The sequence below is a fragment of the Amblyomma americanum genome, chromosome 4 (assembly GCF_052857255.1).
Source record: "Amblyomma americanum isolate KBUSLIRL-KWMA chromosome 4, ASM5285725v1, whole genome shotgun sequence".
In the NCBI taxonomy this organism is placed as follows: Eukaryota; Metazoa; Arthropoda; class Arachnida; order Ixodida; family Ixodidae; genus Amblyomma; species Amblyomma americanum.
Genome location: NC_135500.1, coordinates 171,338,763 through 171,358,066, shown reverse-complemented (window position 1 = coordinate 171,358,066; position 19,304 = coordinate 171,338,763). Strand labels below are relative to the sequence as shown.

Sequence of the window (19,304 nt, the reverse complement as noted above, 5' to 3'; positions counted from 1 at the left end):
GAAGTCAACTGCGAGAAAGAGAAAGAAATAATCACAGATGCAAAGGGGCAGAGTGAAAAAAAGAAAATGCATGAACAGCCCGTTTTCAAAGGTTTTTCGCCTCTGATCCTGAGGACGAAGTCACGACCTCGGTGATGAAATATCTACGGAGGCCAAATGCAAAAACACATGTGTACCGAGACTACAGGAGATATTAAAGAACATTCTCTTCTGAAACGTTTAATATGAACGGCCCGTATAGAATCACGGGATTGCAAAATCCGTATTACACGGAAAATATACGTAAATGCACGTGCTTTTCATATGTAGCCTAAGAACTCTTCACACCCTTTATGCTTCTTAGATTGATTTCCACAGGACGCGTATAACGTCATGCAATGTTTTTAAGAATTTTGACTTTTTCGCACGCCTTTTTGTTCCCATAGTCCGTACAAAGTCCTAATGTTTCATGTCTGCTTTCCACAGGACTAATGCTGAAAACGTATAGAATTATGGGAATTCTCATATGGAACGTCTCACAGGGGTTAAGTAGGCAAAACTAGTCTAGACTCTTTGCTACAGCGTGCCTCGCAGTCGCTCCTTCTGTTTTGGCAAGTAAAAGCAGACTCATTAAAAGTGCGTCTAAATAGTGTGTGTAAAATTTCGTGGTTTACGAAAGGCGTGTCACGTATGTATTATAGTTCATTTCGCGCTATAGGCCTTCTTCGGTCACCTATAGCTGTCCTTCCGGTAGTTCTTTTCACCCGGGTGAAATCAGGCCTGTCGCGCTGCCTATTGCAGATGATCCCCCGGTGCTGACTCACCGCTTCGCCGAGCAGGTCGTGGAACCGGGCTCCCCGGTGTCGCTCAAGTGCACCGCCACGGGAGCACCGCTTCCCCAGATCACGTGGACGCTGGACGGAGAACCCGTCGCCGAGAGCATGAGGCTGCGCATCGGAGACTTCGTCACTAACGACGGCCAGGTGAGCAGTAGCGCTCACAAGTAACAGGGACAAAAGCAGCAGAAGTGAAGGCAGAAAAACGTCTCGTTTATGCGTCTTAAACGGTACTCAGTGTGTCACTGAAAAAGCGAATAAGATTGATCGAGAGCTTGAACTGAAGGGTAACGGAAACATGTGACTTGAGGAGTCAACAGTCCTCGACATTTAAGCTGCGAGCGAGAGTCTTGAAACCCTGTGATATGGAATAAAAACAAAACTACCGGGGGCACTCAAGTCTGCTTACGTGCAATGAATGCGAAAGCATTGTGCTGTACTGCTGTTTCGGTTGGTGCATTTGTAGTTTGTGCGTTTGTGTAACTTAGTTCGCGTTGGCCACCAAACCGCACGCCATTTGGAGCAGCGTGGGTTAATACTCATATGTGCATAATTGGTCATTCTCTTCTTAACATTCATAGAAGGCGGCGAGTCCTCACACCACTACCAGCGCAGTTAACCACTGGGCCACTGCACTGGCAGGTGGTTCTCTCTACCACAGCCACCGGTTGGGATTGTGCGACCCATGTTCTTGTTCCCGAACAACCTGTCGGGCAGTTGGCGCGACGCTCCTCCGAACTTATCCGAGCTTACCCCTATTCTCTGCAGCTTGCGCGACGATCCTCCGAACTTACCCGAGCTTCCTCCTATTGGCTGCAGCTTGCGCGACGCTCCTCCGAACTTACCCGAGCTTCCTCCTATTGACTGCAGCTTGCGCGACGCTCCTCCGAACTTTCCCGAGCTTCCTCCCATTGGCTGCAGCTTGCGCGACGCTCCTCTGAACTTACCCGAGCTTCCTCCTATTGGCAGCAGCTTGTGCGACGCTCCTCCGAACTTACCCGAGCTTACCCCTATTGGCTGCAGCTTGCGCGGCGCTCCTCTGAACTTACCTGAGCTTCCTCCTATTGGCTGCAGCTTGCGCGATGCTCCTCCGAACTTACCCGAGCTCACCCCTATTGGCTGCAGCTTGCGCGACGCTCCTCCGAACTTACCCGAGTTACTACCGAGTAACCGAGTTGCAGTTGCCGAGTAATTCGGGTAAGCTCGGGTAAGTGTCCATACTTTCTGTTGACTTTATGCACACACTTTCCGCGTACACCACGTATGAGCCAAGTAAAGCTTACGTATTAAAAATCGCCCATTAATAAAGCAGGTACGCCTTAACGAAGGGCTCCGGACTAATTCCGACCGCCTAGGATCTTTAACGGACACTGAAGTTGTGCAGCATACGGGCGTTTAACCATTTCCCCCTCCACGGAAATGCTTTCGCCGCGGCAGGGATAATGTATAGAATCTTAGTTCGGCACCCCCTCCGTAGAAAGGTTAGTGCGTGTCATACTGGCTCCTCCCCAACTGCTCTTTCAGGCAACAAGGCTTGATAATTAGTTTTTACATCACTGTACATCCAAGCAAGGCCACATTAAAAGCACGGAGAGTTGAGCTAGTTGGGGCATGAGAGGATTGAACAGCGCACACAAGGCGAAGACATAGGAAGAAACAAGACACAAGCGCTGACTGTCAACAGAATGATTTATTACAGTAGCATATATATCTACAAAAAACATTCTGACGACCAAGTGCACGGGTTCGCAGATAAAATCCCTGACATCAAGCAGCTTCGTCCAGATATGCGATTTCGTGGGGATGAATTATGACCGAGGGTGTGCTTACGCACGTGTCAGGTTTCTTGTGAATGATTTAGGCTTCTTTTAATTCTCTGCTTAATTCTTTGGTTAAGGCCATCAATAATAACGTATGTGCAGTTGTTGAAAAGGTATTCAGATACGTCGACGATTACCTTCTTTTCGTAAGAACGCCTGACCTCTCGAAATGCGTCGAAGGCATTCTGGACATATTCCGCGAATGTGGAAAAGGCTTAAACTTCACTTCGAAATCCCCGTCTGGTGATATGATTCCGTTTCTTGATTTAAGGTTGAATTTATGGCAAGACCATGTTGGTTGGATGTATGCACCAAAATTGAAGAATTCTTTGCTCAGTTTCAAATCCGGCCATTCCAAGTTAAGTGTAGTATAGCCACTTTATGCATAGGTTCGGCAATCTTCAAATCCTGCGAGCATGCCATTAAGAGTAGCTTTAATGAGCAGTTGCACAAATTGAGGTCAGCAGGCTTCCCTGACGATGTGATCTTGCTCGCGTGGAGTAAGGTCCTGAATAAAGTTAAGGCTTCTACCAAACGACAGGCATCTGAGACAACCCGTCAAAAGGAAAAGAAAAATATCGCGGGCATACCGTATGCCCATGAAATGTCGCATCGCGTACGGCAAGCTGAACATAATAGGTATGGAGTAGAAGTTAAGTTTTTCTGCGCCCATTAAGCTAGGCAGCATTTGTACTAAAGTAAACAGAAAAACAGATGACAAGAAAAGTCTTGCATACCTTGGAATATGCCAGGTAAAACATGAAGTATCTTTTCTTCCGTGCACAAAAGGAAGGTGTCTCAACATTAGGCTACGTGAACATGAAAACTTTTTAGGAAAAGCGCCCTCCTCGAATCTAGCACTGCACCACAAGGAGTGCAGCCACAAGCCCCATTTACACTCTCTTGCATGTCTATGTTCAGTGATGCTTCAGCTTTGTATAAGCACGAAGAAAAATCAACCAGAGAAATAAAAGAAACCTACCTCATTCACCAGAATTCTGACACGTGCGTAAGCACCCCTTCGATCATCATTCATCCCCGCGAAATCGCATATCTGGACGAAGGCACTTGATGTCAGTGATTTTATCTGCGAACATGTGCACTTGGTCGTCAGAACGTTTTTTTTTTTTTGTACATATGCATGTTACTCCAATAAATCATTCAGGTGACAGTCAGCGCTCGTGTCCTGTCGTTTCTTCCTGTGTCCGCTGTTCAATCCTGACAAGGCAACATATTGTCTGGCTGAGCAGTCTCCGTTTTTTCCCTCACTCTTCATCGGCGCCCCGTGCTCTTGTAGGTGAACAGCTTCGTGAACCTGACGGCGGCGACGACCGAAGACGGCGGCCGCTACCAGTGTCACGCGAGCAACGACGCCGAGACGGTGTCGCACGGCGCGCGGCTCAACGTGCGCGGAGCGCCGCTGGTGCGAACCATGCGCAATGTGTCGGTGCTGGCGGGCCGCACACTGGTGGTCCACTGCCCCGCAGCTGGCTACCCGCTCACCCAGATCCTCTGGTACAAAGGTGAGCGCAGAAAAAAAAAGAAGTGTGACGATTCCCCGCCACAACTGCTTGTCTATGTACGGCCAGGGTTACCTAATTTTGGATGGCGTTGCCCGAAGTGCTTGTATCGCGTACGTGTGTGACGGATATAGCATTCAGTGAGAGCACATTTTGTGTTCTCTTCTCCTCCACGCAACGCTAAGCGCGACTGAGCGAGAAGAAGCGAAGAGCGCTTTGCGACTTTTAGAGCGTATTTCCTTTGATCATAATATCCTCCTCGTCTTCATTACATCGTTAAGCGCGACCGAGCTGGCCCGTTTCTGTGCTCTTTCGCATTTTGTTCTCATAAACTCTCACAGCACACTTTAAGACCATTGAGCAAAGGGAGGACCCTTTCAGGGTCACTGAATGACCACATATCTCGCTGGCCTGTTGTGTGCACGTGCAGAAAGAACGTAGGAAGTGACAGCGCGAGCCTTCTGAACGCCCTTGTGCTCGGAGTTCTCTGTGTAAACAATGGAGAGGCATCCATGCATACTCTGTCGGGGCTTCAGACGACGACGACAGCATCGGCCGGCTTTAATGAGCAAACTGAAGTCCCGATAACTGAATATCGCCTGTAAAAGGCATACCAAGAGGAGGGCTGGCTGCTGGAATGACGCGGAACTTTGTGATGAACGCGACTGAACGTGAGATGGTTCCGCTGGACAGACCGCGGCACCGATCATAAATCTTCTCTCGGTTTTATCGCCTACCAAAAAGGAATCTTAAGCCCTTCTGACCGCACTACAGCGTAAGTACATGGGAGGATGTTATCTGCACATCGATCACCAGCAGAAGGAGTGGAGACAGAACAGGGGAAAAGGTGCTGGCAGTGTACCAAGGAAAGAAACTCGGCAACTCCGAAGTTCGCTAATTGCCCACTGTTCGCGCTAATTTCGAGAGTCGCATCCAGGGCACTTCAACCGCCTTAGATAATAATAATTATGTATTAAGCACCTTTGGAATACTCTGGAAGTAACTGGAAGCTGTCATTAACCTACGTACTTTCAAAACATCAATAACGTGCGTTATCTATTTGAAGACGTACTCGTGCTGAGGTTCAGCGATCTTCGAGTGCGCATGTTCGGCCCCAGAAAAAGTTTTACCGATGGGCACGCTGTCATGCGATAGAATACATGCCACAACCTTGGCTTAAAGAGGAATGCTTAGTGCAATCCACTGCCTGATTTGCTTGGCGCTGTGAACTCTGCCGCGTGTACGAAACTGTCAGGCTCTTGTGCACCTACACTTACGCATGCACAGAACACTTTACCGGGAGAAAGCATGGGCTCTGAAAAGTCCTCGTCGCAGCTTGAGATTGTGGCTAGCAAGTACCCCGAGTACTTACTAATGCTTAAGAACGCTGCTTTTATACGCCACACAAAACTTCGCTTACCTCGTTTAAGCATTAAAAGCTTTAAGCTGTATTCACAGCAAATTAAGGCGAACATCGCCCTAAAATAATAAAGAATTCGTCCGAAAACTACCGATCTTTTCTGTCAGAACGATAGCCGGCAGAAAAAAAAATACGGGGAGGCTAAAGTCACCTTAAGAGTGGAATGAGACTGCATTAGAAGCAACTTTTCTGCTACGTGTTTACGCGTAGGTGTCAGTGCATTCACCCCATACACAGTGTCGTCACTGTCATCGTATCTTTATTTGTGCACACATTATCATCCGCTGATTGAGTCCGCCGAGAAGCTATTGCAACGTGCTTCTCTCGCTCATTCCCGCCGCGTTGCTGTGGCTGGTGGCAACCTGCCCACCGTGTTGCGAGCAACTTGCCGATAGTGGCACTGCACATCATGCGATTGAGCGTCCTGCGTTAGTCACGAAAGTCGCTGATTGGTCGAGAAGACAAACTTACATACAAAAATCGCGCACTAAAAACAGAAGCTACACCCCCCCCCCCCCCCCCCCAATAAACGTCATATTAGAAGGTTTGAATCATCGACTTGGCAGCACAGTGCCAGCACGTAATCAGTTCTATTCACACATCTTAATTAAAAAAAGTAAAAGGAGTCAGCCACCACATCACCATACACTCATTACAGTTTTGCATATTTTACCGCTATAAGCAGCTACGTTCGCCTCGTGCTGCGGTATTTCTGCATAATATACGAATTTCCGAGAAGGAACACGGAACAGGAGACCAAATAGAGGGAATAGATACAAAATTCAGGTGAGATTCGAAAGGGGAAGACACTGGTTAAAAGCTTCGACGGTGTTATGCAGGTTTTTCTGGCTTCGTTCTCTTTTCATCGAATCAGCATGTGTCAAGCTTGTTAGGAACTACCTGAATCACATTCTCTCTGCTGTGCTGGCTGCTCCAGTTTCTGTTATGTCACCGTGTAATGTGTAGCAGGATCCCTTTACTCGACTGCAAGGCAAGAGCCGTGACGACAGCGCCGGCAACGAGCATGAACACGAAGCAGCCTTGCTTTGGGCCATCTGCGCTGCGACGAATTTATTGCGTGCTTGTTGGACTGAACTTATTTGTTTGCGGCATCAGACAAAACTACCACGGGTAAACGTGAGTTATGTGCATCGCGCGCTCCCGGGAGTTTGAGCAGACCGGGACGCAGCTACGGCTGCTACACCAGCAGAGGAAGGGGGAGTGAGTGTGTCGTGTTGTGACAGCAGCACTCCTTCCAGGAAGCCCAGAGGAGTGCGTCTTCCTGTAGGCTCGGGCTGAACGCACATTACGGCGCAGCTCCAAAAGCTAGGAGCGGACTGTGGCATCCGGTTGTCTAAACAGGGGAAACCGAACACCAAGCGTCATCACTGCATGAACATTGCGGTGGTGCGCTCCGACTCCGCTTCTGAAGCGGCACTCGTAGAAGTAAGCCGCGGCAACTGCAAAAAGTCTCGACCTCAAAATTTCGACCTCACTGAATGACTACCTCACTCAACCTCAAACTCACGCGCGAGGTTGAAATCTGATTTGCTGACCTCACTCACAAAATTTCGAGCCGTCACCGACCTCACCTCAACCTCACGACGTGATGTTGAGGTCATTTTGAGGTTGAGGTCGACCTCATGAGGTCGAAACCTCCTGAGATTGCCCACCTCTGCCGATGTGTGACTATAGTCGGATACAACTCAAGAACGAAGCGTCTTTCACCACCGAAGGATCCTGTTCCAGCCAATGGCGTCGGCCAATTCTCATGAGCCTGCTAACGTGAATCCTACTAGAACCATCATTTTCTTTAACCGTTTTAGAACATCTTTATGTATACCTTGCCCTACGCTGTACAGGGACCTTAGGCTATCGCCGCAGCCGTACACGTCTCGTGTTAAACTTTAGCACACTCTCGCGCTGTGCCTTTCAGAGCGTCGTCTTCATCAACATCCAGTTGCGGGCCCACTGCTCTCTCATCGTCGTCTTCTACGTAATAATAATAATAATAATAATAATAATAATAATAATAATAATAATAATAATAATAATAATAATAATTGGTTTTTGGGGAAAGGAAATGGCGCAGTATGTCTCATATATCGTTGGACACCTGAACCGCGCCGTATGGGAAGGGATAAGGGAGGGAGTGAAAGAGGAAAGGAAGAAATAGGCGCCGTAGTGGAGGGCTCCGGAATAATTTCGACCACCTGGGGATCTTTCACGTGCACTGACATCGCACAGCACACGGGCGCATTAGCGTTTTTCCTCCATAAAAACGCAGCCTCCGCGGTCGGGTTCGAACCCGGGAACTCCGGCTCAGTTCTACGTAGCACAAATCTGTGATTTTGTATTCATTCAAATGTAATAAACATTCTCTGTAATATTTTTGTTCTGGTCGCTTCCTTTCAGGAGTCGTTAGCTTCCACCTGCGTTCGCATTTTTTTTTTGTCGTTTACCATGTGGCATTCAGTCTTGTCCCCTCATTTTGCACGAGTCATCACCATCATCATCATCATCATTGGCCTGACTACGTCTACTGCAGGACAAAGGTTTCTCCCGTATCTTTCTAATTAACCCTGCGCTGTGCCAGTTGCGGCCACTCTATTGCCGCAACATGTCCAACATTCTCGGACAAAAGTTTTGAAAATTGGAAAATTGTAATATACTCTTATGGAAGTTGTGAAGGTAATAATCCATTCTTCTTAAATGTAGCAAAATCTTTCTTTTAAAGTGTTTCCATCGATCGCATCGAACAGTCAAGTCTGCCATAGAAAACCAATGGGAAATGCTTATGACGGTAGCAAAAACGTTAATAACAAAAGAAATACAACACGGCCGTCCGGTGATCTGCGTATACATTGATTGTTATGGCGAAATCTTACATTATATAAAAATGCGTCTATAAAAGATTTTCCTCTAAAAAATGCGTTTCTCCAGAATTGTTGGGTATGGCTACTTTATCTCATCCGCGCTCCCAACTTTCTGCAGCCCCCCGTACGAGTATTGGAGCTTAAATGTATGCTGGCGCATCTATGTGTGCTAAGCCTCATTGCCCTTGATTTAACATCGTTTTCTTTGGTGCACTATCACTTAATTTCATCAGGATGGTCATTCCTTTTAGCGGCTTCACAAAGAGAACTCATGTGGAGTGTTCGTAAAAGCCAGGTGGGGGTTATTTAATTCAGAATTCCCTCCTTGTACATTTATGAACGTGCTACGTACATGCTGTCCTAATTGAGACACGAGAGCGCATCGGCCAGTTCCAGGTAGCGTAGCTGCTTAGGTGCTCATAGAAAGGCTCTTTAAGACTGGCTCTCACTTCGTTGGCAAAAAAAATGTGGGGGCTTGAGGAAGATGTGGACAGCTACAGATAAGTCTCGAAAGTTTTACCGCTGCTTTCTTTTCATGTCGAGTATTTTTTTTTCTTGTCTAACAGCTTTGCTCAATTTCCTTCTTCGCTAAAAGCCAAAAACAGATGCGATTAGTCCAGCTTCAAAAGAAAAAAAAACTGGCTGCCACGCCCACTTTCTTTCCTCTCGCGTTTAAGTGGAAGCCAGCCCGCTTGTTTGTCGCTTACTCTTATCGCTTTTCCTTCTTTTTCCGCGCCTCCTTCCATCTGCACGACGAGTCTTGGCTCCCGCGGAAAGTGATTATCGAAACGCGTTTTTGAAGCGGATATTCCAATACACGCCGGGCCTGGGGAAATAGCACGGAGTGGGGAAATAGCGGTGCCTTTCGTCCCGGCAAACTTTTGATGAAAAGATCGAGCCGACGATTGATGCCACATGCAGACGTCGCCGAAGCTCGGCGGGCGGGCGAAAGGGAAAAGAGGGAGGGCTTGAAGGAGGACAGTCACCCCGCACAACTTCATCGGGCGTGCGAGTCTGCTCCGTTGCAGCGTGCGGTGTGTGTGTGGTGTTTGTGCTGTGTTTGTGTGTGTCTGTGCGCATGTGGAGTTTGTGTGTGTGTGTGTGTGTGTGTGTGTTTGTGTGCGTGCATCTCTATAGGGAGAGCACGTAGGGGGAAACAGACAGGAAGGGAGGGAGGTGAGCAGTATTCGGCTTGGATTCGTCGGGAGGCACACAGACGAAAGCAGTATTGACGCTGCCGCGTTCGGCGATCTGCGAAAGGGCGTCGCCTTTGAAACCAGACCTCATAAGAGGCACGCCATCCCGGGGGCGATCGATGGAAAAGTTATGAGCGAAGCGCGCGTGGCGCCGGCGTAGTGAAAAAACTTCCCTAAACGCGCGGCCGGTACAGACCACGCGCGCGTGCGCCCGCTCGGTTTGCTCACGGCGCCGACTCCGGTTCTCGCGCATGCGGCTTGTGCGTGAAACGAGCCCGTCGATGCGTGAGTACGCCCTTACTTCGCCCGGACCTGGCTGGACGGAGGTCTGCGATTTAAATGAGCTTCCGTCCCCTCCAGAGCCCTGTTTCGTGCAGCCTATTTTCGGTAGACTAATTGTCGTCTCGTCGCATTTCATTTAAAACTTCGACTCTCCGCGTGAGCCTGACACACTAGCGAGGAGAACATGAAATAAAAATTAAATAAGTGAACATTCAGTGGCTTCGTTTTAGTGTGGCTTTTAGTATCCTCGCGCTTTCTCCTTTCCTTTATTTGTAGCGTCAAGTTGAAAGACCTAAACGTTCTCACGGGTGGTATGTCCTGTTGGCTGACTTTCGAAAAGCTTTTAATGTGATATCAAGTATCCAATTAAAATGGAAGGGACACAGTCAAACATAGCTGTAGATGCTGTAGCATAGGCTTTCCTGGCTTAGATTGTCTGCGCCCAACATTCGTAAGTGATTAAACAAGTTAAATGGCGGTCTTGAAGCTTTATCGAGTCCTCTAGCTGGTGGCTGCATATTGAAAATCACTGTCATTGTGACGTCACTTCTGAATGCCAGAATGTATGACGTCGTGTTTTTCTTTGCATCAGATGCGTGTACTGTAGGCTTGAGCATATGACGGAGCACGCTGCAGCTGGTGCTGCTGTGCTCTTCTGCACGCAGTCGCTGTCATCTCTTAAGTTTACGTTTCGAGCAGCATTGAGATTTCGGAATTCGCTCCAAACATTGAGTGTAGAAATCTTCTGCGATATACGTTTTGTTACGTGACTCGCACTTACGATGTCCGTTTGTACTTTTTTTTCGCTGGTCAGGTTTATAATAACCTCAAGGGAAAAGGAAACGTTTGTTGCACCCCTCCTCTGATGGTCACAATACACGCCGAATTATAGAATTACACCTCACAATTTTTTTTACCAATTCTATTAGTATTATTCACCCCTTGAAGCCGCCGCGGTGGCTGAGTGGTAATGGCGCTCGGCTGCTTACCCGAAAGGCGCGGGTTCGATCCCTCGCGGCGCATTGAAAGCAGCCCTGATAAGAGAGACCTGAAATTTTGAAAAATACAGCGAAGGTACTTCTTATGCTACGAACATCAGATGGCGGCAGCCGTGGAGCTTCCAAAGCCAGTGGTGCGCGGCGGAGATCGCAGTACTCTGTAAAGACGCTGCACGTAACGCCGCCGACATAGCGGCGGCAAAAAAAAAAACTAATAAACGCAGGTTTAGTGATAGCGGCGGCAAAAAAAAAAGAAACGCAGCTTTGGTAAGTGCAGCCCTGTTCGGAATCAAAAAGCACGAATTTGCCAGCGCTGACAGCCCCCACACCCCATGATTGGATAGGTACTACACCTGGCTATACTGAACACTATCCGAAAAAGGCATTCCCTTGAGCTTACCCGAGGCGCTAATGCCGGTGTAGCCGCATAAACACAGCAAGCATCCCAGCAAAAACCAACACATCCCGCACACACACATCCCACATTAAACACCCCGATTGGCATGAGCGTTTCGCACCACCCTATATGCGGTCGCTTAAATTGGCCTTACCACAAGAGTAAACGTACGGTGCACTTTTTGTTTTTTTTTCCTGCCCTAGTTTTTATTCATACTAGCGTGACACCGCAGGGGACTCGAAGCTTCCGCAGAGCAAGCGCCAGAGCGTGTTCCGGAACGGCACACTCTTGGTGCACCGGGTGGAGCGGAGCGGAGACGAAGGCGGCTACAGGTGCGTCGCCACGGGACCCTCGGGGAGGTCGGCCTCCGGGGAGCTCTACGTCAGCGTCATGAGTGAGTGGCCGAGACAGCGCTATATTCTACCTCTTGTCGCAGCGATGTGGTTCCTTTTCGCTCCGGGCAACTGCGTCGAGTATAGAACACGCTTCAGAGGAATCGTCCTTTTTTTCTGTTTAAGCTCGCAACACCTTCTTTTGGTGTGGATGAGCATTTTTCTGCACGGAAAGCTATTCGCTTCAACTTTGCAGGAAGGTCACACCTCCTCTAAATAATAATTGGCCTTATGGTTGTTCTCTTCTCTTTTTGCTGTGCAGCGAAGAATTCTTTTTTATTATTGCTTGTTTGAAATAGTGTTACTTCACGCCGTCTTGAAGAAGCAACGTCTTTTTTTTTTGGTCCTAATTCTTCACCAACTAAATAAAATTCTTATTTTTAATCGTCGCCATTAGAACAAATATTACCACTCTACGAAAATATAAATTTGCATACCAGAGTTTTGGCTCTGGAAACCTATCGCGATCATGCTTTTAAAGTTACAGTACAGACCTGTACGTACAGAAGTGCGTCGCACTAAAAATACGTATTGTTACTGTACTTCGCAAACTAGTAACTGTTTGAGCGCCTTGAAAATTTTGCAAGCAGTTAGATAACATATACTCTGACGTCACTATCTTTCCCATGTTTTAAAAAGTGGCACCACGGATGCAAAGAATGCTGCACTGGCAGCAGTGGTGATGTTAGTGAAAATTATGGGTTAAGAATGAAAGTACTTACTGTCAAAACACCAAGGAAGGAATAAGGGATGAGTTTGGAGGTAGGAGGGGCTCATAAGGATATGATGAATGAGAGGTTGAGGGTCGACGATAAAATAAATGAAGCGATGTTTTTGGCTTGCAGTGTGAACCCCAGCAGTGCGTCCTGAACATTATTGCGTCGTATACGCTGTTTCCTTCTGGGAAGCTCTCGTGACTGAAATATCCTGTGGCAGTGTCTTGTTGATGGTGCTGAGCTTATTCAGAATTGATTGATAGATCGGGGTTATTGATATGCATTCCAATAAGTAATGCTGTAAATATCTCTCTATATCTCATCTGTCACATTTAGGACAGATGGCCATGGTTGGTTTCCATATGAAGAGAGCTGTCATGTCTGGAGTTATTGTAGCGTCGGCTTGTAAACCCCATACAAGTGCTTAGTCACTCCTACCATAATCTTCCGGATGGAGCACGTTGTTATTCTTAGCAAGCCGTGTCCGCGTATATTGAAGAAAACAGTATGTAATCCTCCAAGCCAGAGGTAGCAACAAAGATAGGTGCTGATGGTTCTCACTGTGAGCCATGGACAGCTTTTATATCCCACTCCAAGTTGTCACTACGCGTTGTCAAAATCAGTGCACGTCCATTATTTTTTTTATGACAAGAACGTAAGCTGTCCATTCGGGCGACGGTGTGAGTACATCCACCTGTCTACCACAATCCCCACGTCGATGCCTGTTTTCGCAGGTTGTGAGAGGCTAGGTATAGGAATTAAAGAAAAATAAATGTTGTATAGTGAGGATCAACAACCGTTTGTCGTTTAGCGCCGTGAGACCACATATTCAGAACGCATGTTTTCGGTTCCCGTATTAAACAATGAAATGCCTGGTAAGTGCAGTTAGAGACAGTTCATATACGGGGTGCTTCTGCAAACCAGGTAAGTTGGCAGAAGCACCTGTTCATTGCGTAGCTTTCGTTTTCTAAAAGTTATTAGCAAAATTAGCTGAGGTCTAGCTCTTGTTAAATCCAGTGATACGAGCGAAAGCTCTCTCAAGCATGATTGCGCATGGTTTCGCTTAGTAAATCTTTTATTACAGATCCATTGGCGTGTCTTGGTCTTTGCTGGTAGTGACTAAGGTGAAATAGTGAGATTGAGCGACCCAGCGCCGGCGAGCAGATGTTAAACCCCCGCCTAGTCACGTGGTACCACAGCTTCGAGACCCCAAGCGAGCGCAGCTGCGGCGCCTCTTCACGGCGGGTGACGTGCTATGACGTCATTAGCCCCTACTTGCTCCGCCAGATCAAGGTCAAACGCGCATAAGCTTGACCTTGGGAGTTGTGCGAATAGTAGAGCGAGCGCAGCTGCGGCGCCTCTTCACAGCGGGTGACGTGCTCTGACGTCATTAGCCCCCACTTGCTCCGCCAGATTAAGGTCAAACGCGCATACGCTTGACCTTGGGAGTTGTGCGAATAGTAGAGCTTTCGCTCTAAAATACCACCAATGCCAGCGCGTTCAGTTCCAAATAAGCTGTCCGCTTTCCGCCAAAAGCCGCCCCACAGCGCTACATACGTATCACTTGCGCACAGGAATGAAGTGCTAGCTTTTAATATCCAAGGAAGGGCGGATTCCTTTGTCATACTATGATTCTTATGCGCGTTGCTTTTATATTACCTGCAATCCTTCCTGTGTGCACACTGGAAACTTGTCAGCTACTGATATTCATGCGTTGTATTCATTTCGGCGCAGCTCTTAAAGAGGGTCGTTCAGCTAGAATACCATTGCTTTCGGAATAAGGGCGCACAACGGGTCTCAGAATATAACTACTTCGAGGTCATGCGCGTTTCAGAGTGACTCTTGTTAGTCCGAGCAATTTGCTTGGAAAGAGAGGATTGTCTTCAACGGTTCAGGTCCGAGTTCGCAATCCCGTGCATTCATGGCGACCCCTCCAATCTGGCGACATTTTCTCTTAGCCTTCCTCCTCTTTGTCGCGTCTCCATTCAGGTGCATTTCCAGCTGGAAGAGAAATGCGCTAAGCAAAACAGCGGCGAGCGCAACGGCTGGCATCGCAATCTTGATTACAACGGCGTGGAGTTAATTACTCCGATGGTGCTTCGAATGCATCTCTTTGCTCGAGAACATTTCTTCGCCTCCTCTTTCCCTCTCCTCGAGTCATGCGGCACCAGCCGCCCTCCTCGTCCTCCTCTACACTCCGTGCCCGACAACGCAGCCGTGTTGCGCGCCATCTGGGGAGAGCTGGTTCGGACGGGCAGGCAATTTCAAAGTCGGGAGCTCGCTCTGACGAATGGGCTGGTCTGCGGGCATTTCAAATATTTACGGCGAGCGCGCGCCCAGCGCCCGAAATGCTCGAGGACGACGCGCGCTAGCTGTCCCTACCGCCGGAAGAAGGCCGCGCGAAAAGTAATAGAAAAAAAAACCTGACAAAGAAACATTCGTTCCCGTGCCGAATACGCGCCAGAGAGAGAGCGATGCCTCGGAACGGCAAAAAAAAAAAGAGAGAACAGACAAGGTACAAAAGATGACAAATTTAAGGGGAGCGACCACAGTTTCGCCTCTGTCTTTCTGTTCTGTCCGTATTTGACGACTATTTCGTTTTTTCGCGGACATTCAACAGCGTGTGCATAAGGAGCGCCGAACGGCCGCTCGCGGCGTTCGCACAAAAAGGAACACCGCGCGTAATGCACAGAACCGCGCAAAGTGTCTCTAAAGAAAGGATCAAAAAACAACTGCCTGCTTGCCGAGATAGCCGGGCGTAATTTATGCATTTTCTGGCTTCGCTGCGGAGAACCGGAAGGGAAAAAAAATGCGAGGGACGCGCCCGCGTCCGGCTCTGGGCCTGCCGCTGAACTGTCGCCCTGGCAAACACGCCGAGCCAAGATGCGGCATTTCGATGGCACGAAACTTTGAAAGATGGCCCGAGCGGAAGGCAGCGGTGCGTTGTCATTATTCGAAGAGTTCCGCCGCTGTGCAAGACAGCGCGAACATGAGCGCTTTGTTTCTTCAAATTTTTGCCTTTCTGTCTTTTTTTTCGTGAGTGCCGTCTCCTTTTTGTTTACTTTGACTTAATTTCTATTGCACTAGCGAGATTAGGATGAGAGTACAAAAAAGCAGCTAGCAGATTTTCTCGATAAGTTTTCAACAGTAACCTCTGCGACGTTATAACATTCGATGGTTATAGCAAAGCGTCATCCGCAAACCGCTATCGTCATCCGTTTCCGCGACCCACCACTGCGTACGCGCTGATTGGTCCCTGCGGGGCAGGCACGCACGCAGCTGACGAGAACGTGGCGCCCTTAGGGCGTTCTGCGCACGCGCATTGGGACCTGGCGGAAGTGTACCACGGCAGCGGTTCGCAGATCGCGCTATGCTATAGCTCTCTTAGGGAGTTTTAGAACAGCGCTGCACCGTACACCGTTACGGTCGAACGATAGCTTCGGATTCGCAGCTTGCATGCTTGGGGTAATAATAGAGTGGCTATGAGGTAGCATTAAAGCGAAACGCTCTAACATGCTCATTCATGCAATACTCATGACTTGTTATCGCCTTATAAAGTAGCGGTAACGTTATAGGACTGTACATAACGTTATGCAAAACTCGTATGTGCTAGACGAACGAGAAAAACTAAACGCGAGCACATTGGAGGAGTCTTTACCCGAGTACAGAACGGAAAATTATTCACGTGCATTGTTATTGCCCATTGCATGAAATTGCAATTCATGACGAAACAATCCTTGAGCAGCCAATTGCTTCCCGTGCAGTATTATAGACTCCTCGGTTCTTAGACAGCAGTGTTTGAATTTCTGTGAAACTTGTTTCTCGCGAGTCCAAATGATGCGAATAATTTTTTTTAAAAATGCGCCAGTTCAAGACGCATTCCTTGTGGGCCCTGTTGGGTAGCTGAGGTTAGGATTGAGGTTAAAGTAGAGTTCTTTGTAAGCTACAGGTGGGATTGGTCTTTTAAATGTTTGCCGGCATTTACTTCACCCTAGCGACACTTAAAATCGACAGTTTTCGACACATATGTGTGATCTGGCAGATCTACTTCGGCATGCGCATAATCTTTACAATAGTCATCAAATGCTGCTCTCGTAACAAAATAGCTAAAGAAAACACTGAGCTAACGGCGTCCGGGTGTTGGCTGCTTTATGACACTCCGCTCAACGGCCCGCCAACCTGACTGCTGGAGCTCCCGATTTGCAGAGGCGCGTATGGTAGTTGAGCACTGCCTCGAAACACACAGCTGCGCTGCTAACTTATTCGGTTAATTTTCTCTTTTGTCGCAGCAACTCCCGTCATTAGCCAGCTAGCCGTGGCATGCATATTAAAGAATATTTTGACCTCTCTCGATTAGAACCATATTTCTAAAACTGAATTCAGTACCTGTGTATTTTTTTTTCCTGCTTAAACCGAAAAGTCCAACCTGTAGATACCATACCTTACGTGGTAGCAGTGAAATCATATTGGCTGTCTTGTTTGTATTCGAACCTAAGTCGCTTTGCTTGTCTTCGATAGACTTCCTTGAAGCGGTATACCTTTGCTCGCATGAGCACATTAGTTCAATTTGCTTTGAAGTTCCTCAGGTGTATATCTTTCTTGGGAACCATAGCGCTGTCATTGTCCCTGTTCTACTACATCCAACTATTGTAGTCTGCGTACATTGGAAGTGCGTACAAAGCGAAGAGTCATTTCCTACGGCGCATATACGTAACATAGTTCCCAATAAAGAAATAAGTCTTGTCAACTCCACCCATATGTTTGTTTTACCTGACTACAGCATCTCATTATATGGCTTTGGCTGTCCTCTTTTCTTCATTTAGCCACCTTCGACATTGGCCCTCCCGCTCAGTGTCAAAGTCAGCTTACAGCAGCAGGACTGACTTTTCTCGGCGTTTCACGCGACCGTTCTTGAGGTCAATCCGCACTGTGAAGTTTGATTCACCTCACTGGTCTACCATTCGGCATTCGTGCAGCTTCGCCATTGAAGCTTTGCCATGACAGTCATCGTGCTAAAAATCTTATTTTCAAGCAAAATCTTAGCCAGTTTAACTTTGAAGAAATTTCTGAAGGAATAGAATCCTGCTGATAGTTGTATCATAATTGTCATCACAGCTGTACAATTTAGCACATTTGTGATCAGACCTGCAGATTTCTTCCTCTTCCATACGAATCTTGAGCGTCGTTAACAAGCAACAGTGAAACATCCCTGTCCAACAAAACGGCATTATTTTGTGTGCCTTAAGAAAACAAGGATATCGTAGTCGGTCAAATGCTCCCCGCAACTTTTAAAAAGTACAAGGGACTCCCGAAGTACCCATTTTGGTATTTTAGATTCAAAGCATTGTCAGCATCAGTTTCCGCAAAAAGTATTTGAAACTCGAATCAGCGTGAGCTATAGTTTCTCTCAATTAAATTCGCTGCCTCAAAATTGCCCCCTAGCTCTGAACGGTAATTTTATAAAGACTTTATTCACCGCATCCACGAAAACGTGCGCGTAAGGTGGACAGAACCATCTTCAACGGCACACATTGCTGAAACGCTAAGACTGAGAGCGCCATCTAAAATACAGAGCTGGCAATAAAATCTACCCAATACGGCGATGCAGGTCTCTGTGCTAGATGTTCATTTTAAGAAACGCTGTGAGCCTTGAAACTAAGCATGTGATTAACACTGTTCAGTTCGTCTACCTTGTGCAGTTCTAAGTATAATGCTTTCGCATTCTCACACGTAAGCAGTCTTAAGTGCCCCTATTGATTTTTTTATGTGCTGCATACCTTTTGCACTTAATTTCCATCATTCCTCTTGTTTCTTACTGATAATATATTTGCTTCGACAACTGAAAATTATCATATATACTGTTGTACTTTCTACTGACCACAACTGTACTACGAAAGGAAAAGCAAGCGAACGACTAAAGCATCTTGAACGTTTTATTGCAGGACAGTTAACAGTTCAGCCAGAAACTGACAAGCCCGAGGAGTGGCTTCTACCGACACACACAATAAACCACCACTGCCATAAGCCAGGTTTTCAAGAAATTAAATTTTAAATGCACTGCCGTCGTCCATTTGCTTTTCTTTCCGATATATAGTACAAGTCACCTTCAAAGGGCCTCCGGTTTTTGTGAAGCTGCGCGTTGAGCAGCTTTTTGCCGTGCATTTTTTTTTCTAATTGAAAATAAGTCGTGTGTCTCTGAATAACGCAAAAAAAGAGAAGTTCCTGGTCAATTTCCGTTAAATATTAAAGCTGGCACGGTCCGCGCTCCCTTTCAAAGAATTTAGTTATCGCACGTTGTAAGTGAACAGCAACTACTGCTGTTTTTTAGCCTTCATTTGTCAATACCTTGCTATTTTTTGTCGTCATTTGTACTAACTTGTTCGTCTTTCGTGGCTGATGTTCACGTTGGTTTTTGTTTCCTTTTTACTATGGTAGTAGCTTGGAGGCGCACTGACTTCATTGATACAGGAATGCTCCGAACCTATGTAGCAATTTAGGCTGGTATAATACAGCGATTATGTTCATATTCGATTCCATTTGGTTATATTCGCCCTTAATCACCGGCTCAAGCAACGACGCGCCTCCGCTGTCGGTGGGAGCCGCCATTTGAAAAGTCGGATGAAAAGAACGGAATATGAATAAGGGAGAAGAATCGGTTTACTATAATTGCACAGGGAAAGTTTATCAAATATCTGGTGTTTAAACTTCGTGCTTCCACCTCGTAGCACTCAAGCACGTATATGACAGCGCATACTCTAAGCAAGCTCCGCTTTCGATTAAGTACGTCAGTGTCTGGACGATATAAATAATCTGATCAAATTTTATTTCATCCATAATCTTTTCGGCGCTTGTCGATGGCTCAAGCAATGTCA

At 47.2% G+C, this 19,304-nt stretch overlaps 1 protein-coding gene across 1 annotated transcript in view; it reads left to right on the top strand.

The window, feature by feature from the left end:
• The window catches only part of LOC144128652 (cell adhesion molecule Dscam1-like), a 312,363-nt gene that overhangs the window by 224,782 nt on the left and 68,277 nt on the right, over window positions 1–19,304 (top strand). The window contains exons 7-9 of the mRNA XM_077662219.1: window positions 781–962; window positions 3,933–4,158; window positions 11,557–11,718. Of these exons, the coding sequence (XP_077518345.1) occupies window positions 781–962; window positions 3,933–4,158; window positions 11,557–11,718 (570 nt within the window). The remainder of the gene's footprint in view (window positions 1–780; window positions 963–3,932; window positions 4,159–11,556; window positions 11,719–19,304) is intronic.